This window comes from Bos indicus x Bos taurus, chromosome 8, assembly GCF_003369695.1.
Source record: "Bos indicus x Bos taurus breed Angus x Brahman F1 hybrid chromosome 8, Bos_hybrid_MaternalHap_v2.0, whole genome shotgun sequence".
In the NCBI taxonomy this organism is placed as follows: Eukaryota; Metazoa; Chordata; class Mammalia; order Artiodactyla; family Bovidae; genus Bos; species Bos indicus x Bos taurus.
In genome coordinates, this window is record NC_040083.1 from 52,189,105 (window position 1) to 52,214,745 (window position 25,641).

General features: G+C 41.0%; 1 protein-coding gene across 2 annotated transcripts in view; it reads left to right on the plus strand.

The window, feature by feature from the left end:
• The window catches only part of PCSK5 (proprotein convertase subtilisin/kexin type 5), a 519,637-nt gene extending 506,686 nt beyond the window's left edge, over window positions 1–12,951 (plus strand). For both annotated transcript variants that reach the window (XM_027549490.1, XM_027549491.1), the window contains 3 exons: window positions 804–904; window positions 4,490–4,676; window positions 9,953–12,951. In XM_027549490.1, the coding sequence (XP_027405291.1) occupies window positions 804–904; window positions 4,490–4,676; window positions 9,953–10,353 (689 nt within the window). In that variant the 3' untranslated portion in view covers window positions 10,354–12,951. The remainder of the gene's footprint in view (window positions 1–803; window positions 905–4,489; window positions 4,677–9,952) is intronic.
• Window positions 12,952–25,641: the final 12,690 nt, after the last annotated feature.

Sequence of the window (25,641 nt, forward strand, 5' to 3'; positions counted from 1 at the left end):
AAAGAAATGCTTGGGTTAGTCATTCTTTCGGTCTCTGAATTGGAGAGAAGTGTATTACCTCCACAGGCAGCAGACTTCCTCTACTTGGTTCACGTGTGAAGGCAAGTAGTATGATCAAAGAGCACTGCACTGTCCGTCAACAAACCTGGTCTAACCCTTGGCTCAACCATTCTCCATGTAACCTTGAGTGATGAATTCACGTGTCTGGGCATTAGTTTACATTTATTTAAAAATTAAATCAATAGGATGTCAAATTTATGAGAAGAGAGTTGACTGCTTTCTAGAGAATTTCAAAGGAACCTATCATGACAATGTTCAAAATTAAGAACTACTGGACAAAATGATCTGCTAAATTCTTTTAGCCCTAGCATTTTAAATTGCAAGTCTGGTGTTGTATCTTAATTAGGAACTGCCCATTCGTGATTTACTCATAAAGTTTTGGAGCCCTCCAAATCATTCTCATCCTCTCTACTAGTTAAACAATAAGCAGAATGATAAAAAATTATTACAAACTTTCTACATGATTTGTCATTCTCTGAAAATCTTTCCTTTTGCTGTAATAAAATATCTGTCATCTACTAACCCATAATTTTCCAAACTGAGAGTTTATGTTGATTAGACTAACTGGATAATTTTTAGGTCTTTACTTGATATCTCATAGAATTTGTTTTTCCATATCCTCAATCAATTCACCTTTCTACTTCAAGTTATTTGACATGTTCCTTGCTCCTGTTTCAGATCCAAGACAGAGGGTAAAATCTAAGGTCAGTCTCATAACTTGGAATCTTTTTTTTTTTTTTCAGGAAAAGGAGCATTGAACTGCTTATCCTGTGTGTGGAGTTACCACCTGGCGGGAGGACTCTGTACCTCGGACTGTCTTGTGGGGGAGTACAGAGTGGGAGAGGTACAGAGCTGGGTGTGGTGTGCCTTCAACCGTTGCTGCAGAGGGACGTGAGCTAGTTTCTGCTTGTCATTCTGGGCAAAGTCCAAACAAATCATAAAATTGCTACACACACTATAGCTCAGGTTTAATATTTGTAAATCTTCTACCATTGCATTGTGGAATAATGGTACTACCCATCTGTAGCCTTAATTCCAATCAAAGGAGCTGAAAAGACCTGAGAGAAATAATGGGAAGTTATTTAATGAGGACAACAATATATTGCTCACAACCCTAGAAGTTTCAGGTCTACACAGGAATATTATGCCAGAAATAAGAATTGTCTTCTCTTTTCCCCCTCTGCTGACTAACCTGAAACATCTGAAGAATGTTAGAACTACACAACCCATGTTCGTCCTTCACCTCCTCCCTTCACAGACTATCGAGAGAGAGATGTTTCACTTGCTAGCCTAGGAACCATGGATTCCGAGGCTTTTTTTTTTTTTTTTTTACTAAAGAATAATTGCTTTACAGAATTTTGCTGTCTTCTGTCAACCTCAACATGAATCAGCCATAGGTATACCTGAGTTCACTAACTTCATAATTGTGTTTCCAAACTTTAGAAATTAAGTAAATGGTAAAACTCACATGACCCAGCATATTCACATATGCCACTCTCTTTAAATTCGGATAAGAGCCCTGAGTACACTTGGGAGAAACTGAGAATCTCAGAAGTTAAATACAGTACACTGATAAAGATTATACAACTAGTAAAAAACAAAGTTGGGATTAAACCCAGGGGTTCTGACTCCTAATCCAGGATTTGATGAAATCTCAGCTGAGAAAGCATCTTATCAACACCTGGAACTTGCCAAACAGTGGCAATTTCCATTCCTTCTTTTTCTGCCTTCCAAAGTGCAGAAGTGAAATAAGAAGTTATGTTCCCTCGTCCACATTTTCAGCACCAGTGAAACGAAGCAGCCTATTGGGAGGGAAATCACTTTATCTAATCTCTCAAGAATCTTTCCACTGATATTTCACTGTGTTAGCTAAACAGTCACAATTTATATTATCCTAGGGTAGAGGCTGTGAAAAAAAAGGGAAGCGAAAAGCAAAGGAGAAAAGGAAAGATATACCCATTTGAATGCAGAGTTTCAAAGAATAGCAAGGAGAGATAAGCCTTCCTCAGCAATCAATGCAAAGAAAACAATAGAATGGGAAAGACTAGGGATCTCTTCAAGAAAATTAGAGATACCAAGGGAACATTTTATGCAAAGATGGGCTCAATAAAGGACAGAAATGGTAGGGACCTAACAGAAGCAGAAGATATTAAGAAGAGGTGGCAAGAATACAGAGAAGAACTGTACAAAAAAGATCTTCATGACCCAGATAATCACGATGGTGTGATCACTCACCTAGAGCCTGACATCCTGAAGTGTGAAATCAAGTGGGCCTTAGGAAACATCACTACAAACAAAGCTAGCGGAGGTGATGGAATTCCAGTTGAGCTATTTCAAATCCTAAAAGAAGATGCTGTGAAAGTGCTGCACTCAATATGCCAGCAAATTTGGAAAACTCAGCAGTGGCCACAGGACTGGAAAAGGTCAGTTTTCATTCCAATCCCAAAGAAAGGCAATGCCAAAGAATGCTCAAACTACTGCACAATTGCACTCATCTCACACACTAGCCAAGTAATGCTTAAAATTCTCCAAGCCAGGCTTCAGCAATACATGAGCCGTGAACTTCCAGATGTTCAAGCTGGTTTTAGAAAAGTCAGAGGAACCAGAGATCAAATTGCCAACATCCACTGGATCATTGAAAAAGCAAGAGAGTTCCAGAAAAACAACTATTTCTGCTTTATTGACTATGCCAAAGCCTTTGACTGTCTGGATCACAATAAACTGTGGAAAATTCTGAAAGAGATGGCAATACCAGACCATCTGATCTGCCTCTTGAGAAACCTATATGCAGGTCAGGAAGCAACAGTTAGAACTGGACATGGAACAACAGAGTGGTTCCAAATAAGAAAAGGAGTACATCAAGGCTGTATATTGTCACCCTGCTTATTTAATTTATATGCAGAGTACATCATGAGAAACGCTGGGCTGGATCAAGCACAAGCTGGAATCAAGATTGCCAGGAGAAATATCAATAACCTCAGATATGCAGATGACACCACCCTTATGGCAGAAAGTGAAGAAGAACTAAAGAGCCTCTTGATGAAAGTGAAAGAGGAGAGTGAAAAAGTTGGCTTAAAGCTCAACATTCAGAAAACGAAGATCATGGCATCTGGTCCCATCATTTCATGGGAAATAGATGGGGAAACAGTGGAAACAGTGTCAGACTTTATTTTTCTGGGCTCCAAAATCACTGCAGATGGTGATTGCAACCATGAAATTAAAAGACGCTTACTCCTTGGAAGGAAAGTTATGACCAGCCTAGACAGCATATTAAAAAGCAGAGACATTACTTTGCCAACAAAGGTCTGTCTAGTCAAGGCTATGGTTTTTCCAGTGGTCATGTATGGATGTGAGAGTTGGACTATAAAGAAAGCTGGATGCAGAAGAATTAATGCTTTTGAACTGTGGTGTTGGAGAAGACTCTTGCAAGTCCCTTGGACTGCAAGAAGATCCAACCAGTCCATCCTAAAGGAGATGAGTCCTGGGTGTTCACTGGAAGGACTGATGTTGAAGCTGAAACTCCCATACTTTGGCCACCCGATGTGACTCATTGGAAAACACTCTGATGCTGGGAAAGACTGAAGGCAAGAGGAGAAGGGGACGACAGAGGACGAGATGGTGGGATGGCATCACCGACTCAATGGACATGGGTTTGGGTGGACTCCAGGAGTTGGTGATGGACAGGGAGGCCTGGCATGCTGCGGTTCATGGGGTCACAAAGAGTCAGACACGACTGAGTGGCTGAACTGAACTGAGGGCAGAGGCACACAAGAATCTTAATAGCCACAGATGCAGGGCAGATCATGTAAATGAGTGAAGAGTACTGGGTCAAAAAAAAAAAAAAACCTGCAAACTTGACCATAGGCAGAATATGACATTTCATCTATGTGTTGGTGACATTGGAGCACATTGTGAGGATTGTATCCAATAGGAGAGCATAAAAAGGGGCCACTGCCACTCAACTCCATCTGTGATATGGGAGTGATGAATCCAATGTTGATAAGTCTGATAGTTTTGAAATAGAAACTCAGAACTGACTTATGTGTGAAATATCCCAATTTTGAAATGTAGGCAATGAGTTCAAATTTTTTTAAACCATGAAATCCAATTGAGTACGGGCCAAACAAAACTTGTCGCTGACCAGGTACAGCACATGGCAGTCAGGGACCTGAGCTATTCTAGAAGCTTGTTCTGTCACTATTATTACCAGCAGATCTCAGAGGAGAAGCTCAACACTGGCTCCACCGAGTGCAGACAGCTGGTTCTGTTTTCACCCAGAGGAGTTAAAATGGACCCAGAACAAATCACCTTTCTGCTATCCCCAACCTGCTTCCTTCCTTTATCCAGAGAAGAGGGAACCCCCATCTGGGAACTCTCTGTGCCTTGTTAATTTCTCCACACTTAAAATGAATCTGATTGTTCTTAACAGGGGGAGAAATTTAACTGTGAAAAGTGCCACGAGAGCTGCATAGAATGCAAGGGACCTGGCACCAGGAACTGTACCGTGTGTCCTGCCAACCTGGTGCTGCACATGGACGACAGCCGCTGCCTGCGTTGCTGCAGTGCCTCTGATCCCACCGATGCCCAGGAGTGCTGTGACTGCCATGACACCGAAGGTGAGGGGAGGGGAAGAGTTTTGCAGAACCAGAGGAAGGACATGTCTTCAGGATGCTCACAGGAGCATGAGGGAGAGAGGGATGGGACGTTTCAGAGGATCAATAGAGCTACCTTTTTTCCTAATGACTTTTTAAGTGTATTTTTTAATTGAAGTATAGTTGATTTATAATGTTAGTTTCTGGTGTACAGCAAAGTGATTCAGTTATATATATGCGTGTCTGCATCCTCAGTTGCTTCAGTCGTGTCCAACTCTTTGTGTGGACTGTAGCCCACCAGACTCCTCTGTCCATGGGATTTTCCAGGCAAGAATACTAGAAGAGGTTACCATGCCCTCCTCCAGGAGATCATTCTGACCCAGGGATTGAACCTATGTCTCCTGCATTGCAGGCAGATTCTTCACCACTGAGCCATGGGGGAAGATACATATATATAATATATAGTCTTTCATATTTTTCTAGTATGGTTTATTATAAGATAAAGCTACCTTTTTATTGAATGCTTACTATATGTCTAGTATATTTGGAACTTTCTGTCCACTATTTAAGTAGATATTATCAATCCCATTTTACTGATGAGAAGACTTGGGTTCAAAGGGTTTGATTAGTGTGCCCAAGTGTTTCCCTGGTGGCTCCGACGGTAAAGAATATGTCTGCAATGAAGGAGATCTCGGTTTGATCCCTGGGTTGAGAAGATCCCCCTGAAGGAGGGAATGGCAGCCCACTCCAGTATTCTTGCCTGGAGAATTCCGTGGGCAGAGGACTCCATACCAATGTTAAGAGGCTCATGTGAAATTAGAATATGGATCATTTGGACTCAAAGCCAGCATTCTCTCCACTCCTGTGCTGCCTCCCAGATTCAAACTCAAGCTGGTCTAAAGTTTCATCTTTATAAATTTATAAACTTTATTCCTTTTTTTTTTTTTTGGTTTTTCCTTTCTTAGGAAAAAAGGAAAAGAATCATCTATCACAGAAACTGATGCCAATATTATCTTGATTCTGTTGAAAAATCATTCTGTGGAAGTCAGTTCAAATCCAGGGCTCCCATTAGAGACTTAAGACATTTTATAAATGAATTTTTATTGAAGGCTTTCTTACAAAACCCAATTTACCAATTCCAACCCCCCAACTGTCTCCCCACCCCAACCCCACTTGTACAGATACTTGGTTATCATTGGCTACAAGGTTAGAAAGGCCCCAAATGGAGTGATATCATCTAAAAAGAAAAATATAAATTCTTATTTATTTATTTTAATTGGAGGCTAATTACTTTACAATATTGCAGTGGTTTTTGCCATACATTGACATGAATCAGCCATGGGTTTACATGTGTTCCCGATCCTGAACCACCCCCCAACCTCCCTCCCCATCCCATCCCTCTGGGTCATCCCAGTGTACCAACCCTGAGCACCCTGTCTCATGCATCAAACCTGGACTGGCGATCTGTTTCACATATGATAATATACATGTTGCAATGCTATTCTCTCAGATCATCCCACCCTCGCCTTCTCCTACAGAGTCCAAAAGACTGTTCTATACATCTGTGTCTCTTTTGCTGTCTCGCATATAGGGTTATCATTACCATCTTTCTAAATTCCATATATATGCGTTAGTGTACTCTGTTGGTGTTTTTCCTTCTGGCTTACTTCACTTTGTATAATAGGCTCCAGTTTCATCCACCTCATTAGAACTGATTCAAATTTATTCTTTTTAATGGCTGAGTAATACTCCATTCTGTATATGTACCACAGCTTTCTTATCCATTTGTCTGCCAATGGATATCTAGTTTGCTTCCATGTCCTGGCTATTGTAAACAGTGCTGCGATGAACATTAGGGTACACGTGTCTCTTTCAGTTCTGGTTTCCTTGGTGTATATGCCCAGCAGTGGGATTGCTGGGTCGTATGGCAGTTCTATTTCCAGTTTTTTAAGGAATCTCTACACTGTTCTCCATAGTGGCTGTACTAGTTTGCATTTCCAACAGTGTAAGATGGTCCCCTTTCCTCCACACCCTCTCCAGCATTTATTGTTTGTAGACTTTTGGATAGCAGCCATTCTGACCGGCGTGAGATGATACCTCATTGTAGTTTTGATTTGCATTTCTCTGATAATGAGTGATGTTGAGCATCTTTTCATATGTTTGTTATCCATCTGTATGTCATCTTTGACAAAATGTCTGTTTAGTTCTTTGGCCCATTGTTTGATTGGGTCATTTATTTTTCTGGAATTAAGCTGCAGGAGTTGCTTGTATATTTTTGAGATTAATTCTTTGTCAGTTACTTCGTTTGCTATTATTTTCTCCCATTCTGAAGGCTGTCTTTTCACTTTGCTTATACTTTCCTTCGTTATGCAAAAGCTTTTAAGTTTAATTAGGTCCCATTTGTTTATTTTTGATTTTATTTCCATTACTCTGGGAGGTAGGTCATAGAGGATCCTGCTGTGATATATGTCGGAGAGTGTTTTGCCTATGTTTTCCTCTAGGAGTTTTATAGTTTCTGGTGTTACATTTAGATCTTTAATCCATTTTAAGTTTATTTTTGTGTATGGTGTTAGAAAGTGTTCAAGTTTCATTATTTTACAAGTGGTTGACCAGTTTTCCCAGCACCACTTATTAAAGAGATTGTCTTTTCTCCATTGTATATTCTAGCCTCCTTTGTCAAAGATAAGGTGTCCATAGGTACATGGATTTATCTCTGGGCTTTCTATTTTGTTCCATTGATCTATATTTCTGTCTTTGTGCCAGTACCATACTGTCTTGATGACTGTAGCTTTACAGTATAGCCTGAAGTCAGGCAGGTTGATTCCTCCAGTTCCATTCTTCTAAAAAGAAAAATATAAATTCTAAAAACATTCTATAGTGCAAAAGCATATCATTTCTTTGGGGTTCAGCTACATCATGGCTTGACCAAAAAAAAGAGACATCATATTTATGGGAGCCTGTCCATTTATTTAAAAAGTAAATCCCAGACCCCAAAACACTACTAGCCTTTTCTGTTTTATTTTTTATCAACCTTTTCACTTACTTCTAAATATCCTCTTTCCAAAAACTAATTATCTCCTCCTTTCAGCAATCCTGCCTCCCAGAGCAGCTGGTTTCCCCAGCTATTCACACACATCCACCTTCAGGGTCTGATTGCCTAATATTCATGCTGTGTCAGCTAAGAATAATAACCCTCATTACATTGATGGCTTTAAATGAAACCAGAAGTGTGTGCATGTTGGATGTAGAGTTTCAGCAAGCCTTTTACAACTAAGAACTACTTATTCAGCTTTCCTGGGCTTTCTGTAGCTCTTGAAGATTAAATACTCAAAAGACTAAATACTCTTGATTACCTGCTCATTCTTTACTGAGACACTCTGCTCCTTCAAAGAAGAACCCATATCACAGAGGCTGACCCAACTCTCCAGACCTAAGACTGGAGGATAGTAAGACAGGATTGCATATGATACCCTATTAATTGAAAGAACCTCACAAGGTCTTTTATTGAGTCTCCTGTCTCAGACAACATTTATCACAAAGTACCACATACAGAGGGCTTCCCAGGTGGCTCCAGTGGTAAAGAATCTGCTTGCCAATGCAGGAGACACAAGAGACATGGGCTCAATCCCTAGGCCAGAAGATCCCCTGGAGGAGGGCATGGTAACCCACTCCAGGATTCTTGCCTGGAGAATGCCATGGACACAGGAGCCTGGCAGGCTATGATCCATAAGGTCACAAAGTGAAACACGACTTAGCATGCACACACCACACACAGATTGCAGTCCTTATTGCTTATTGCTTATCCTTCCCTCTAATGCTTTAATATTTCCTCCAGGGGAAAAATTCTGTTCTAGTATATTAATGACAAAAGTGGTCTTGATAGTATCATTACTGTAGGAGATGAAATTCTGTTTGATGGGCAAAATCCCACAAGGATGAAAGTTAGGATAAAATAAAATTTAAAAACTTGCTTATCACTAACAAAAAGAGAAGGAAAGAAGCACAGAGTGGTGATGAGTCACACCTAATTGGCTAATATATATTAAGCAAAAGTAATTGACCCTAAAATAACTGCCACAGTATTGTATTCATTAAGCTAGTGTACATAATGTACCTAGAATCTCATAAAACATCCTGAGGGCAGAACTAGTTGGTTCAAAAAATATTTATGGAAAATGAACTGTTGTATTTCAACTTGTACATCCAGTAAAGCCTGCTAGTTTTTCTCTCTAGTTCTTTCATACTCTCACACTCCCATTTGGTGGGTTAAAGAATAGAAAAAAATATTAGGTACATCATACCACTTGAATAAATGAGTGAAAATAAGTTCATCACTGAGTTATGAAACTGTTTTGGTTGCTCCATGTTCTCAATTAAGTCATCAAAACCAAGGATGATGAATGAGAGAGAGGCAGAGCTCTCAGCTTCGGAAATCTTAGTTATGATAAAAGAAATCTATCTCTCAATTTGGCAGTCAGAATTTAAAGATGAGGGAAAAAAAGAATTTAAAGATGGTAGTTTTCTTCCTGCCAGATAAGGTCCACAGGATGTCAGAAAGTAAAACAACAACAACAAAACACATTGCCGGTGTTTTGCCCTACTGTCTCCAGACAGTAGCCTGAAGTAAGGATTCCTGGGTTTGAATTCTGATCACTCTACAAACAACTTCTACGCTCTAATGATGTGATAATTCACTTTGTCTCTGTGGGTCTCAGTTTCCTCAATTATCAAGTAACAGAATGACCTGTGATTTCTATGGCTCCACACAGCAATAAGTCAATGGTTTTATAAAGAATCTGTTCCTGTCTTTGAATGATGGGACAATCCTGTTGAATCAGGTTTAAATGTAAACCTGATTTAAAGCTGGGGAAAAGACTCAGTCTTAGAAAAAGCTAAAGTTGAAACAGAAATAGAGCATTTAACAATAACTGAAACCTGGTCCAAAATGGAATATTTCTCTCAAGAAGGAAACAGAAGAATCAATTTGGTAACGTTGGACACTTGATAACTGATCCATGAGGTATGGGTATGACGGGGGACTCCCTTTGGTCCTCAGACTGACTTTCACCCTAGAAGAGTTTGTTGGTATCATCTGGGATAGGCTGAAACTCTCCTGGAGTACACACAGCAATTCTGTAGAGGGATATGCTCTCTAAGGAAATCAAAGACAGTGGTTCTACTATTTTAGATTCAAAAGATAAAGGTGAAACCCTTTACTTCAGAAACTAATTTTCTCCATTCCATTTCTTCTCTTCCACCCTTCCCCTCTGTCCTCTTCCTTTGGGATCATCTTCCAACAGATGAGTGTATCCTTCGAGCAAGTAAGGTGGAGCCTGCAGGTGAGCGTTCCAAGACAGCCCTGTTGATCACTTCCTCCATTATGCTGGTGCTTCTGCTTGGGGCAGCTGTGATTGTCTGGAGGAAATCTCGGAGCAGAGCCAAGTCAACAGGAAAAGCTGGCTATGCAAAGCTGGCTGAACCTAGCGTGTCTTACTCCTCCTATAAGAGCAGCCATCGTGAGAGCTTTGAAGAGGATCAAGTGATTGAGTACAGAGACCGGGACTATGATGAGGATGATGATGATGACATTGTCTACATGGGCCAAGATGGCACTGTCTACCGGAAATTTAAATATGGGCTGTTGGATGATGACAATGAAGATGACCTGGAATATGATGATGAGAGCTACTCCTACCAGTAAACAGAGGCCATGCCCACCCCACCACATTGCACTCATGGGCATGCATGTGAGCATTACAAAGTTGGATTTTATCCCAACATACCAGGCTGACGTGAGGGTGCTTGTCTTCTTAACCAAGAGTCCAGCTAGAGTATATGAGGATGCTGAAATATTTTCTTCTTCTTTTGGATAGTTAAACTCAATTAACCATAATTATTCAACCATGACTGAGGGACAAGGATAAAATTCAGAGTAATTGTTCTCAAAACAATATCTCAAGACACAAAACATAGGAAGTTTAAAAAAAAAAAAAGTGAAATTTTTGTGCAAACTGTTTCATGTGATTAAAAAAAAAGAAATAGACCTATAGAAATTCTGTTTCTCAGCTGCATTGTAGAGATATTTGCTACCTTTTCGATTTCTGATATTTCTGTAATTGATTTGGGGGGATGAGGAGACAAAAGAACTGTTTGTCTTCAGGGATTTTCCTCCCCTTTTAGTTCTCTTGGGCAGAGATTTGTTCCTTAAGGGACCACTAAAGAAAGTTCTCCTCCTCATGCCATTTATACCAATTATTCCAGCTCACCCCTGAGTAATAGAGGCCACCTCTGCTGAGGCTGATCAGGATCTATTTATAGACAGGAGGAAAGACATGAGAGGTTGCTTCATTGCCAAGAAGCATGTGTCCTCCACGCCCTGGTTCCTCTGCAGTAGTCCATAGTCATGATGATTCTAGAGCAAGCTCAGGCAGGAGATTGGTGGCAGCAAGCCCAGGAGGAAAGACATCACTGTTTCTGAGAATGTCAGTCTTACACTCTCATGATTTTTCTAAGGGTGTTTCTGGTTAGAAACATCAGCTAAAACATCAAGTAATGAAAGAAAATTGGTAATGTTAACCTAACATAAAATGGGATAAAATGACAAAAACTTGAAATACTCTTTTTAAAAAAAGGCTTTAGTTACTAAATTAAAGAGCTTTTATGAACAGCCCATCACAGAACTGTGGGCTCTTCGCAGAAAAAGTTAGGATGGAGTCTAACATGGAAATTTCCAACATCCTGCTCACCAGCTTAATCCAGCTGCGGCTCAGCCTTCCAACACTCTTCATGTCTATGATTTCTGTTTCTAGACATCCTAGGCATCCCTTTTTCCATCCTCCTGTCCAGTACACTCTTGGATTTGTGCACACAGGACAGTTTTTCTGCAGGCAATAGAGGGAAGAGCTCCTACTAAGTGAAATTAAGTAAGCAGGGTTTTATGGATTTCCTTGTCAAAACAGAAGTGATAGGCAGTCTTGGGAGTGAACCACCAGAAAGAGATATTTTCAGATAATGAGGACAATCACACACACACACAAAATGTATTTCACACTATGCGCTAGGTACTGAGCTAGATAATTCCTTTTAAAAACTCACCCCGTTTAATATCACTGTAACTTCTTGAGGTTGGTACCATTATTACTCTTTTTTTAAATAGGAAAGCCAAAGCTTATGAAAAGTTAAATAGCCCAAGGTCACAGAAAGCTTATCAAGATTTAATAAAAAAAGGATGACTCTAAAGTGTGTTCCTAAAAATTATGCTACACTGACACGAAGTAGAAAAAGAAGCCTCCTAAATCTAATAAAGGCCTATCTTACTTTATGATATGGCAATGCTATTATCTTTGCTGAATGTGTACATTTTCTTTTTTTAAAAAAACATATCACTGACACAGGAAATCTTTGTAAAGAAGTCTTCGGTTTACTGAAGGCCTCTGTGTTTCTTTAAGGGAAAGCTCTTAAAACAAAGATTGGCAAACTTTCTCCGAAAAGAGCCAGATCCTAAATACTCTAGGATCTTTGTGCAACTATCAGCTCTGCCATTGTGGCATGCGTGCAGCCAACCCACAACAAATGGGTGGGCTGTGCACCAAGAAAACTGTATTTATGGGCACTGAAATTTGGGTTTAAGATAATTTTCACATATCATAAAATAGTATTCTTCTTTTGATTTTTTTCCTCAATCACTTAAAAATGTGAAAAACCATTCTTGCCTCAAGGCAATACAGAAACAGGTAATGGGCCAGATTTGGTCAAGAGACTGTAATTTGTTGACAGAAATTCCTAAGAGACCATGTATATCACAGACACATATGATACGCTCCAAAAAATTTTGATCATTTAAAATCACCCCCTGAAAACCTATTTGAACCCTTTATAGATCCTTTTGCAAATCTTAGAAACAAATAGAAATACATATAAGATAGCCATCTCATCATGGAGAATGAAATGGCAATCCACTCCAGTATTCTTGCCCAGGAAATCTCATGGACAGAGGAACCTGGTGGACTATAGTCAGTGGGGTTGCAAAGAGTCAGACACGACTGAGTGACTGAGCATGCACACACCAGCCATTTTATCAATGGAAGAATTCTTCATCTCTTGTTGTGTAATTGGAGTGTAGCCTATGGAAATGTGATTTTGTTTATATTGTGTTGTGCATCTTCCCTGATAATTCAAAACTCTGATAAACTGAGTCTGACATTTCTTTGTGTAGCCTGGAAATCGTTTCCCAAGAAAATTCTGTCTTTAGGATACACAATTAAGCATTAAATGAGGTCAAGATGACCTTGAAAACTAAGAAAAATTGTGTCATTACTCCATGTGATTCGAAAAATAAGGCTCAAACTGTACATGGGTACTTTGACATCTTTCCTTCTTTGTTCACAGTTAGGCCATATTATTCTCAGATTTCTTCTGAATATTCCACTAACAACTATCTAAAGACATAAATATGTAGTTGTAAAACAAAGTCACCTTTTGGTTTTCTGTTTGCTAATAACTTGGAAATACTGAGAATCCTCATAGACTGGAAATACACCAAGAAACTGGGCAAGAGCTTGGAAAGTTCTAGTTCATGGAAAGTAATTTTAAAATTTAAAATGAAATCAAAACCAGATAATGCTATAGCAGCTAGCTGATTAATGAATTACCTCTGAGGAGATCAGTCCTGGATGTACATTGGAAGGACTGATGTTGAAGCTGAAACTCCAATACTTTGGCCACCTGATGCGAAGAGCTGACTCATTTGAAAAGACCCTGATGCTGGGAAAGATTGACGGCAGGAGGAGAAGGGGACGACAGAGGATGAGATGGCTGGATAGCATCACCAACTCAATGGACTTGGGTTTGGGTGGACTCAGGGAGTTGGAGATGGACAGGGAGGCCTGGCGTGCTGCGGTTCATGGGGTCGCAAAGAGTCAGACACGACTGAGCAACTGAACTGAACTGACTTTTTATGTGATTAGTATTATGCTTTACCAAGTAAGAGTACTTGGTACTCTTTTCCCCTCCCTTTTATCTTTCTACTTGTAATGACTGACTTAGTCATATCAATGATAAACCTTCTTAAAAATCAAATCCAATCTGTCAGTCCCATCATCACTGGCTCAATTAGGCTCTTAGTCTCTCTCATCTGGACCTTTACTATAAAACTTCTCCTGACTTATTGCTGAACTTCAGTCTCTTTCACCCAATTTATCTACCCTGCTATCAGTGATCATTTCTAAGTTCTATCAGATCATCACATTGGGCTCACCATCACCTACCTTGATTATAACATTCAAAATTTTGCAAGATGTGACAACTGCCTGTATCTCAAATCTAAACATCCAGCAGTTCTTGGCCCCTCCTCATTTCCTAGCTTCTCTGCTGCTAAGTTGCTTCAGTCATGTCCAACTCTGTGTAACACGATAGATGGCAGCCCACCAGACTCCCCCATCCCTGGGATTCTCCAGGCAAGAACACTGGAGTGGGTTGCCCTTTCCTTCTCCAATGCATGAAAGTGAAAAGTGAAAGGGAAGTCGCTCAGTCGTATCTGACTCTTAGCGACCCCATGGACTGCAGCCTACTGGGCTCCTCTGTCCATGGGATTTTCCAGGCAAGAGTACTGGAGTGGGGTGCCATTGCCTTCTCCTCCTAGCTTCTCTACTTACACTCAATAGTACTGAATTGCTTCTAAGGTCTCTAGGGTATATCTTGTTATCTCATGTCCTTGGGCATACATTGTTTACTCTCCTTGGAATATTCTACCCCTACCCCTACTTTGACCTGGGAAATTTCTAACCATTCTTTAAAAATCATATTCCCTTATAACCTCTCTTGGGAGCCCTTCCCTGACCTTCTTGAAGAAGGTTAATCAGTTTATCACTTCTCTGCTACCTAGATCGGAGAAGGCAATAGCACCCCACTCCAGTACTCTTGCAAGGAAAATCACATGGATGGAGGAGCCTGGTGGGCTACAGTCCATGGGGTCGCTAAGAGTCGGACACATCTGAGCAACTTCACTTTCACTTTTCACTTTCATGCATTGGAGAAGGAAATGGCAACCCTCTCCACTGTTCTTGCCTTGAGAATCCCAGGGACGGGGAGCCTGGTGGGCTGCCGTCTATGGGGTCGCACAGAGTCAGACATGACTGAAGCGACTTAGCAGCAGCAGCAACAGCTATGTGCAAACAGTAGTGTGCTTTCATATCATACTCTGTTATGACTGTTTCATTCACATCTATATCTACTAAGAGGCAGGGTACATCTATCTACTAAGAGACTGGGTACTTCTTGAGGCAACTACTATTTCCTTTCCAGAACCTAGCACAGTGTCCAGCATTTGATAAACAACCAAGAAATATTGATGGAATTGAATATTAAGAAGACAGGACTCATAAATATGAAGTAATCAGGCAATGATATAGGCATATATTATGCAGTCCATTCCTAGTCTTGAGTGTAAATGATAAGGCAGGTGGTGCAGGTGCTTCTGTCAGTTAAATATGAGAAGTATGAGATAAACACAAATTAGACCTTGTTAGGGATGGCTTCATGGGGAAAAGACTCATGCTTGGATTTGATTTGAAAAAGAAAAGAGGATGCAGAGTGTATTCCTCAAGGAAGGCAGTGGAGTTAGTAAGTTGCTGACCTGGCTTTTACAATAATTATAATGTTTATTCACTGTGTATTAAGAATTTACCACATTCTAGGCACTGTTTTGGAAATAACAGTGAGTGAAATCAATCAAATCTTGGACTTGAGGAATTTTCAGTCTAGTGGGGGAGAAATAAATAATAACACAACTACCACTTTTGATGCCTTCTATGTGCCAGCCACAGTCTTGGGCCCTTTTCTCATATGACCTCATTGAATCCTTACAGCACAAATGCTGTAGAGTAGGAATGTGCTCCCTCTTTACAGATGAGTGCCATCAGACAGGGTGTGAGTGGTCCAATTGGGATGTGAACCTAAAACTTTAGTCCATCTTCCTTCTGCTGTGCCACCCTACTTCTAAGGGAAGAAAGAATATGGGCTTTGTCAGTAATCCCTGGATTTCATTTGGGGATTTTTTTTTTTTTAGCTATATGGAATTTGAATTATCAGAAAGTGATGCCAGGGAAGCACCCATGGGATCCTATGGTTCAGGTGCCTAATTTCACCTAGAGGCATAGTGTTGAGGGGTAATGAGGAAAAGAATTTTAGGTAATTATGCACATAAACTGTGTATAAGTCAAATTATTAAAAAGTATTCATGAGAAAATAAAATACAATTTCAAAAGATAAAAGGTATTCATGAGAGATTCTACCATATAAAAGAAAAAAAAATTCAAACATTAAGAATTTCCAAACATGGAAATCAGAAGGGCATCAAGTGGGGAAAGAAGACTGCTATTTAGAGAAACTGGAGATAAAAATTTTAGGTGCTGAACACAAACACTTGACATTGGAATAGACCTTTTAAGATCTGTTCAGAGTTAAGGAGGTATACTTCAGAGCTCATGAAAAAGAAGCTGTTTAGGGTACTACCCAGTTGAAGACTGAAGTTCAGATGCCATCAACTGAAATAAAGAGTAGCCTGCAATTTACACTGAAATGTAAGAACTGTAAATAGATTGTGTTTCCAAAGGAAATATATTAATTTTATCAGTGAATGCTTGGCATACACTCTGGGTCTAATTAATCACCACACAGAAACAACATCTGATACTGAAGAAGTGAGATAAAAATTTGAGGCTGTATTTGGAATTTCACTTTTAAAGCCTCCTATGTCTACCTTGGGAGAGTGAAAAAGCTGGCTTAAAACTCAACATTCAGAAAACTAAGATCATGGCATTTGGTCCCATCACTTCATGGTAAATAGGTAGGGAAATAACAGAAACAGTGACAGGCTTTATTTTTGGGGGCTCCAAAATCACTGCAGATGGTGATTGCAGCCATGAAATTATAAGACATTCCTTGGAAGAAAAGCTATGACAAACCTAGACAACATATTAAAAACCAGAGACTACTTTGCCAACAAAGGTCCATCTAGTCAAAGCTATGGTTTTTCCAGTAGTCATGAATGGATGTGAGATAAAGAAAGCTGAGTGCCAAAGAATTGATGCTTTTGAACTGTGGTGTTGGAGAAGACTCTCAAGAGTCCCTTGGACAGCAAGATCAAACCAGTCAATCCTAAAGTAAATAAACCTGAATATTCATTGGAAGGACTGATGCTGAAGCTGAAGCTCCAATATTTTGGCCACCTGATGTGAAGAACTGACTCATTGGACAAGACCCTGATGCTGGGAAAGACTAAGGGCAGGAAGAGAAGGGGACAAAGGATGAGATGATTGGATGGCATCACAGACTCGATGGACATGAGTTTGAATGAGCTGTGGGAGTTGGTGATGGAAAAGGAAGCCTGTTTTAAAAAGTTATAAGGTAAAGAAAGAGTTGAGGATTGAAGTCTGTTTTACTCACTTATGCAGTCTTGGTTACCAACACTAGGTAGAAAGGCCATTCATTTATTTACAGGAATGAAAATCATTGCATGTGAGTGCCTTTGGAGCTAAGGGTAGAAGCTAGAACAGGGTCTGCAGCCATGCTTAACTGTAAAGAAGGCTTGAAAACAAGTTTTTGGTATAAGGATATGAGATTACCATGACGAGTTTAGTACAATCATGACTAATCTTCTAGGGCTTTGCCACCAGAATGAAAGTTTTCCATCATCCAGAAAGAGGAGGGTAGGAGAGAGTAGCTGTTAGGTAGCCTGATAAGAAGGCCTCTCTAACAAAAGTGTTCATTGATAAGAACTGATCCTAGCCAGCAAGGGAAATGATATAAGCCTTGCTAAAATATTAAGTGAAAAAGAAATATGTTTGTACAATAGAGAATTATAACTAATACTGGAGCAGAACCAGATTGAGGTCAGGAGCATTAGCATCCCTCTGACTAAGTTATTGTTATCCAGGAAGGCTCTTTGTTGTCCAGGAGGGTGATTCTGGACTTGATAAGCTGATCCTTGAACAATCTGGGTTGGCATTGCCTGGGCTCACTTACAAGCAGATGTTTTTCAACAGTAAATACTATAGTACTGCCGTGTTTGGTTGAATCCTCGATGCGCAGGAACCACAGACCTGGAGGACCAACTGTAAATTACACCCAGATTAAACCCTAATGTTCTTTAAGGGTCAACTATCAATTCTGCCGTATCCTTTAGGCTTTTAGTTTTAAACGATAGAAAAGTCAACCCAAACTGGCCTAAAAAGGAATTTATGGGCTCATTTAATCAAAAAGGTCTAGGGCTAAGGGTGAAATCAGTACTGCTGGAAATGGGGCTTAGACAATGGCATCAGGTACAGGTTTCTTTCCATCTCTTGCCTGTCTTTTGCTATATTGGCTCCCTCCTCCTTGGAAGTCTCCCTCACATTGACAGAATGAGGGCCTGAAATATCAGACCTGGTCCACTTCCAGTAGGAAAAAGATCCTACCTCCGATCACATCTCAGGAAAACTTCTGTGCTATCTCATTGGCTCAGAAAAGGCATTTGCTAGTTTCCAGGTATAAATACTCCACCTGTGGCCAATTTCAAGCTTCAAATGTAATGTCAATTAATGTGCATTTGGAAGAAATTCTTAAAGATCAACATTCAGAAAACTAAGATCATGGCATCCAGTCCCATCACTTCATGGGAAATAGATGGGGAAACAGTGGAAACAGTGTCAGACTTTATTTTTTTGGGCTCCAAAATCACTGCAGATGGTGATTGCAGCCATGAAATTAAAAGACACTTACTCCTTAGAAGGAAAGTTATGACCAACCTAGACAGCATATTGAAAAGCAGAGACATTACTTTGCCAACAAAGGTCCATCTAGTCAAGGCTATGGTTTTTTCAGTGGTCATGTATGGATGTGAGAGTTGGACTATAAAGAAAGCTCAGCACCAAAGAATTGATGATTTTGGACTGTGGTGTTGAAGACTCTTGAGAGTCCCTTGGACTGCAAGGAGATCCAACCAGTCCTTCCTAAAGGAAATCAGTCCTGGGTGTTCATTGAAAGGACTGATGCTGAGGCTGAAACTCCAATACTTTGGCCACCTGATGTGAAGAGCTGACTCATTGGAAAAGACCCTGATGCTGGGAAAGATTGAGGGCAGGAGGAGAAGGGGATGACAGAGGATGAGATGGTTGGATGGCATCATCGACTCAATGGACATGGGTTTGGGTGGACTCTGGGAGTTGGTGATGGACAGGGAGGCCTGGCGTGCTGCAGTTCATGGGGTTGCAAAGAGTCGGACACGACTGAGTGACTGAACTGAACTGAACTGGAAGAAGTGTAAAGAGGGGAAACATTATACAGCATTTCTATTGCACAGATGCATCAGATTCAATAACCTCAAGAACACAGCTAATAGTAGAATGTAAAATAATTAGGAAGTTATCAGGTTTGCTTATTTGTTAGCTGAGTTTTTAATACAGCTTTAGTAGAAAGTCTTATGGCTTAATGTTTTTAGTCATAGCTGAGTCTGAGTATTCACGAGATTCCTGACAAATTAACAACTGGGTTTCTAATCTGGGACAAGACAGCTTCAGCATTCCACTCTTCTGCTCTTTTTTAGGTAGAATCTTTTCTATGATTTTTTTTTCTTTCTCTCAATAATAAATATCTCATCAAGAATTTTCTTTTTTTTCCCACAAGTTCCCCCACTCTAATATTCTCAGAAGACAAAAAATAGTAATAATAGTGATAGTATAACTGTTACTATTATGCTCATTTCCACCAGCAATCAAAGAAGAGCAAATGTAATCAATAATGTCACAGCAAAAACTGTTTTAATTATAGCATATAATTCTGAAGTTCTGCCCACTGCCAGAGATAGTGACATGGACAATTTCATGTATTACTTGGTGTAGGGTATGCCAATATATAATTTTTTTATTCCTGAATCACAAACTGCCACAAATTTAGCATCTTAAGATAACATTCAGGACTTCCCTGGTGGTCTGGAGATTAAGAATCCACTTGCAGTGATTAAAAGCGCAGGATGCATGGGTTCAATTCCTGGTCTGGGAGGATCCCATCTGCTATGGAGCAACTAAGCCCACTCACCCTAGAGCCTGTGCTCTGTAACAAGAGAAACCTTTACAATGAGAAGCCCATGCACTGCAACTAGAGAATAGCCCCCACTGGCTGCAGCTGGAAAAAAAAAAACAAAAACCTGCGTGCAGCAGCGAAGACCCAGCACAGCCAAAAATAAATAAATAATTTTTTAAATTAGCATCCATTTATTATCTCATAATGTTATAAGTCAGAAGTCCAGGTGGGCTTGACTGGGTTCTCTGCCTGAGTCTAACAAGGTCAAAACCAAGGTGTCAGCCAGGCTGGCTCTTACCTGGAGGCTCTGGAAAAAAACTGTTTTCCCAGGTACTCAGATTGCTGACAGAATCCAGTTTCTTGTGGCTCTAGAATTGAGGTTCCTGCTTTCTTTTCTGGCTGTAGGCCAGAGGTCACTCGGCTCCAGAGGTAACTCTCGGGGCTCATGCATGCCCTCACAGTGTGGCCCTCTTCAAAGCCAACATCCATGCATTGAATGTTTCTCATGCTCTGAATCTGATGGTCCCTCTGATTACCAGCTGGAGAAAACCTTGCATTTAAAAGGCTCCTATGATTCCTCATGGAGAAGGCGATGGCACCCCACTCCAGTACTCTTGCCTGGAAAATCCTATGGATGGAGGAGCCTGGCTGGCTGCAGTCCATGGGGTCGCTGGGAGTCAGATACGACTGAGTGACTTCACTTTCACTTTTCACTTTCATGCATTAGAGAAGGAAATGGCAACCCACTCCAGTGTTCTTGCCTGGAGAGTCCCAGGGATGGGGGAACCTGATGGGCTGCCATCTATGGGGTCGCACAGAGTCGGACACGACTGAAGCGACTTAGCAGCAGCAGCAGCATGATTCCTCAATTGGGCCCACCTGGAGAACCTCCCTTTGGCTTTAGTGTAACATAATCACAGGCATGATAGCTCATTGTATTCACTGGGGATTAGAGCGAGAAATCTTGAGCCTTGAGGTGTTATTTTAGGACTCCTCTTACTATAACAAATAAAATTCTTTTACAAATCAATCTAACAAAATATGTTAGTCATTTCGATGTGTGTTCTATTTGAATTCACCAATTCCCTGCTAGGAAATATTATAAACAGAACCAAAGCATTAAAAAATCATCGTTGTTTATAATTTAAAACTACTTTACAGAATTGCCAACATTCGCTGGATCATAGAAAAAGCAAGAGAGTTCCAGAAAAATATCTATTTCTGCTTTATTGACTATGCCAAAGCCTTTGACTGTGTGGATCACAAGAAACTGTGGAAAATTCTGAAAGAGATGGGAATCCCAGACCACCTGACCTGCCTCTTGAGAAACCTGTATGCAGGTCAGGAAGTAACAGTTAAAACTGGACGTGGAACAACAGACTGGTTCCAAATAGGAAAAGGAAAGGAATACGTCAAGGCTGTATATTGTCACCCTGCTTATTTAACTTTTATGCAGAGTACATCATGGGAAACACTGGGCTGGATGAAGCACAAGCTGGAATCAAGATTGCTGGGAGAAATATCAATAACTTCAGATATGCAGATGACACCACCCTTATGGCAGAAAATGAAGAAAAACTAAAAAGCCTCTTGATGAAAGTGAAAGAGGAGAGTGAAAAAGTTGGCTTAAAGCTCAACATTCAGAAAACGAAGATCATGAGCATCTAATCCCATCACTTCATGGGAAATAGATGGGGAAAGAGTGGCTGACTATTTTTCTGGGCTCCAGAATCACTGCAGATGGTGACTGCAGCCATGAAATTAAAAGACGCTTACTCCTTGGAAGGAAAGTTATGACCAACCTAGACAGCATATTGAAAAGCAGAGACATTACTTTGCCAACAAAGGTCCGTCTAGTCAAGGCTATGTTTTTTCCAGTGGTCATGTATGGATGTGAGAGTTGGACTGTGAAGAAAGCTGAGCGCCAAAGAATTGATGCTTTTGAACTGTGGTATTGGATAAGACTCTTGAGAGTCCCTTGGACCGCAAGGAGATCCAACCAATCCATCCTAAAAGAGATCAGTCCTGGGTGTTCATTGGAAGGACTGATGCTGAAGCTGAAACTCCAATATTTTGGCCACCTGATGCGAAGAGCTGACTCATTGGAAAAGACCCTGATGCTGGGAAAGATTGAGGGCAGGAGGAGAAGGGGATGACAGAGGATGAGATGGTTAGATGGCATCACCGACTAAATGGACATGAATTTGGGTGAACTCTGGGAGTTGGTGATGGACAGGGAGGCCTGGCGCACTGAGGTTCATGGGGTCACAAAGAGCCAGACATGACTGAGTAACTGAACTGAAGTTTACAAAGACTATACAAAATACCCTATAATAGTTACATATAATAAGCAAGATATAGAAATTCATGTATACTACCATTCATGTGTATTTCTGAAATTAAAAAGCTATGTGGATTATGCAAGCTGAATTGTAAAAAGCAAAGATAAACAACATTATCTGTCCCCAAAGAGCTTAATACTGAGGTGGAAAAACAAATTCATGTACAAATAACCACAAAATGAGGGAGAATGAAAGCAGTACAATAATTCCAGGGGGAAAAAAACCACAACAAAACCATTGGAACACAGAGACTGTTAGATAAAGCAAATCAATGCACCTAAAACCTTTCTGGGGAGAAATACCGAGGAAACACTCATTCTTCGCTAAAGTGATATGTTCTGGTTAAAGGGCCATATACATATTCCATAACTGGCCAAATGCTTGACCTTAATGAAACCTGTTTCTCCTCACACAACTTATCATTATCTACAAAGCAACTAGCAGAAGAGTTTCTTAATAGAAGCCCTATTTATACTGTGACTGTCCAAGAGAAGCCGTGTTTCTACAATAAAACCCTCCTTTCTCCCCAAGTCTTAAAAACCTCAAATGTTAAGGTTTCAGCTACAAAGCCACAGGTGATCTTAGTCATGTGCTGAGAACATTGGAAAAGGAAAGACAGCAGGAATTTAGACCCTCTCTAGGTCACTTTCACTTTGAATCCATGTAGAAAAACCCTTAGATACAGGATTGGAACATGGCCTGAGAAGAAAGTCAGGAAAGCAGGCTCATCTGAACTGTGGAGGAGAAAACTCAGGAAAGCCTCCTTTGCCCCAAAGGGCTGAGCTGAGGATGAACATGTAGGTATGACACTGCTCCACTCAGCCAGTTCCCAGCGGCTGGACTTCAGACATCAGGTTGGAGGGGGAGCTGTGCAAACAGGACAGGCAGGCAGGAGATCACCAAGTCAGACAACTCAGTGGAAGTAGAACTCTCGTCTGGGTGCTGCAAGATTGTCAAAAGGTGGTGGTTGGCCTGGGTTCCAGAGTCCCCGGTCTCAGGCCGGCAGCCTTATAAAGATGGCTTCGGAAGTATTTTCTTTATGGATCTGTTCCTGAAACAAAAGAACACAGAAACCTAATCAAATTGCAAATCAAGAAGTGACTGGGCAACGATAGAATTGACAAAGGCCAAACTTTGTGATACTTATCGCTAGGCTGTAAGGGATCAGAAGGGATCTTTGTGACGGATGCTCCAGGATTATCTAAGAACAATGTCTCTCTCTCCCCTTCCCTCTGTTTTGAACTGGGATTGAAATTTTTATTCCCCATGATCCCTTTGGCCAAACTCCATGAGTCCTTTACTGCCTTTGCAACATGCTTTGCAGCACAGCTGTATAGCTGTATAACATGTGGATAATTTCTCTGTCCTGTTTTTCTGTTGATTTTCAATTTTAAACAGCTGTTTGCTGTTTCCCAATTTCATCCGTTGTAGGTGGATTTCTGTTGGCCTTAAATAGACCTGCCTGTGAACACTTGCACATGAGCATTAAAGGAGATAAGACTTGTGAATATCTATGGTAAACCCTCCGGTGCTATACCAGTGTTATTTCCCCTGTTCACCTGTAGTCCATCCTAGGCAGGCATGCCACTAAGACTGTGGAAACTGAGAAATCAAACAATATTCTTGGGGAATTCCCTGGTGGTCCAGTGGTAAAGATCGCTATTTCCATTTCAGGGTGCCATGGGTTAGATCCCTGATTGGGGAACTAAGATCCCACAAGTGCGCTTGAAAGAAAGAAACCCAAAAAAACAAAACAGAAAAACAAGTTTCTCAGGCCAACCATTTGAGTGTGCTTCCTCAGAAAAACTAAGTGGGTCAGTCAGAGGCAGCTATGTAAGTTGTGGGACCCAGAATAAAAATGGAGAATTTCAAGATGGCGGCAGCAGAACATTGAAACTAAGCCTGGGGCCCTTGCAAGCATCAGGCCCTGTTCATCTTCCCAGGTAGCACAGCCATGAAGCTAAACATGACTTCAATATAGTCAAAGCAATGTGAGGTGTGCAAAATGCATCCACTAATGCAAATGGGTCCAAGTATTTAGACACCAAAGGTGGTGACTCTGGGGAAGTGGATGAGAAGGTTGTTAAGATCTACAAAACATGTAGCTGTAAAGACAACATTAAGGAAGAGTTCAAGATATTGGAAGAGGAAGGATTTCTTTTCAGGATGAAAAGCTAAATTGAAAGACAACTGATCTTCCAGTCAGGATAACTTCATTTCCACCGTAGCTCTATGAGATGCTGAGTGAGTCTTTGGAGATGATGTCACAGGCTGTGCTTTGTATATTGTAAGCTTGTAAACTGCGAAACAAAGTGTAAACTTTTACCATTGCCATTTTTAAGGGTAGCTCTTGGTCCTTTTAGAAAAGACAGACACACATTCTGAGTTGGTTGCCACCTAGATGCAGCTGTATACTCCTTCCAAGGCAACAGATAGAGAGGATTTTGCGTGTGTGCTAAGTCACTTTAGTCGTGTCTGACTCTTTGCGACCCCATGAACTAGCCCTCCAGGCTCCACTGTCCATGGGGATTCTTCAGGCAAGAATATTGGAGTGGGTTGCCATGCCCTCCTCCAGGGCATCTTCCCAACCCAGGGATTGAACCTGTGTCTCTAATGTCTCTTGCATTGACAGGTGGGTTCTTTACCACTAGCGTCACCTAGGAAGCCCCAGGAAGGACTTTATAGTCTCCCAAATCAGCCTCTCCCTCCATCTCTCTCCCTCTTTTTTTCTAGTTTCCACTGCCTCTGAGCTAAAAAGAAAAGCAAACCACCCTATCAGTTTGTTAATTTTATGTGTAACCTGCGTGGACGTCTTTGCGCTGCTCAAAGGGCAGTCAGGGCGGGAAGAAGGGCTGGACATAGTTACCCAGCCTGACCTTCCTTGGGTTGTGACATTAGAGCTCTGTTTACCTAGTTGAAGTGCTGGGAATGTTGGAATGGAGGGAGGAGACTACATGGATGATTCAGGAGGCTACAGCAGCTCTTATTTCCTGCTGACTTGTCAGCTGTTTTGAGCGGCAAAGAGAGATGAAATTTGTAAACTTCTCTGTCATGTGGTTTCATCTGTTCCCTCTCTCATTTCTTTTCTGAAAACCTTTTCCAATAAACACAGTGAAGTAGACAACAGAGGATGTCTAGGAGAGCAAACTCATGTCTCCTCAAGGGTAGATTTTTGGCATCCACAGAAAAGTCTCCAGTGCTGCTGTTCTTTGCTCCACATCTTGAAGGTACTGGAAAAAATAAAGGGATGTGATGCTCCCTTATTTACTGCATCTGGGTGAGGTAGAAAGTTCATGATTCCTGTCACAGAATACGTTTAACATACGGGCTTCGCAGGAGGCACTAGTGGTAAAGAACCCACCTGCCAATGCAGGAACGTAAAAGACACAGGTTCAATCCCTGGGTGGGGAAGATCCTCTGGAGGAGGGCATGGCAACCCACTCCAGTATTCTTGTTTGGAGAATCCCATGGACAGAGGAGCCTGGTGGGGCTGCGGTCCATAGGGTGACAAATAGTCGGACATGACTGAGGCAGCTTAGCGCACACACACACATATATCTACTGTGGACCAAAAATATACCAGGCACCAC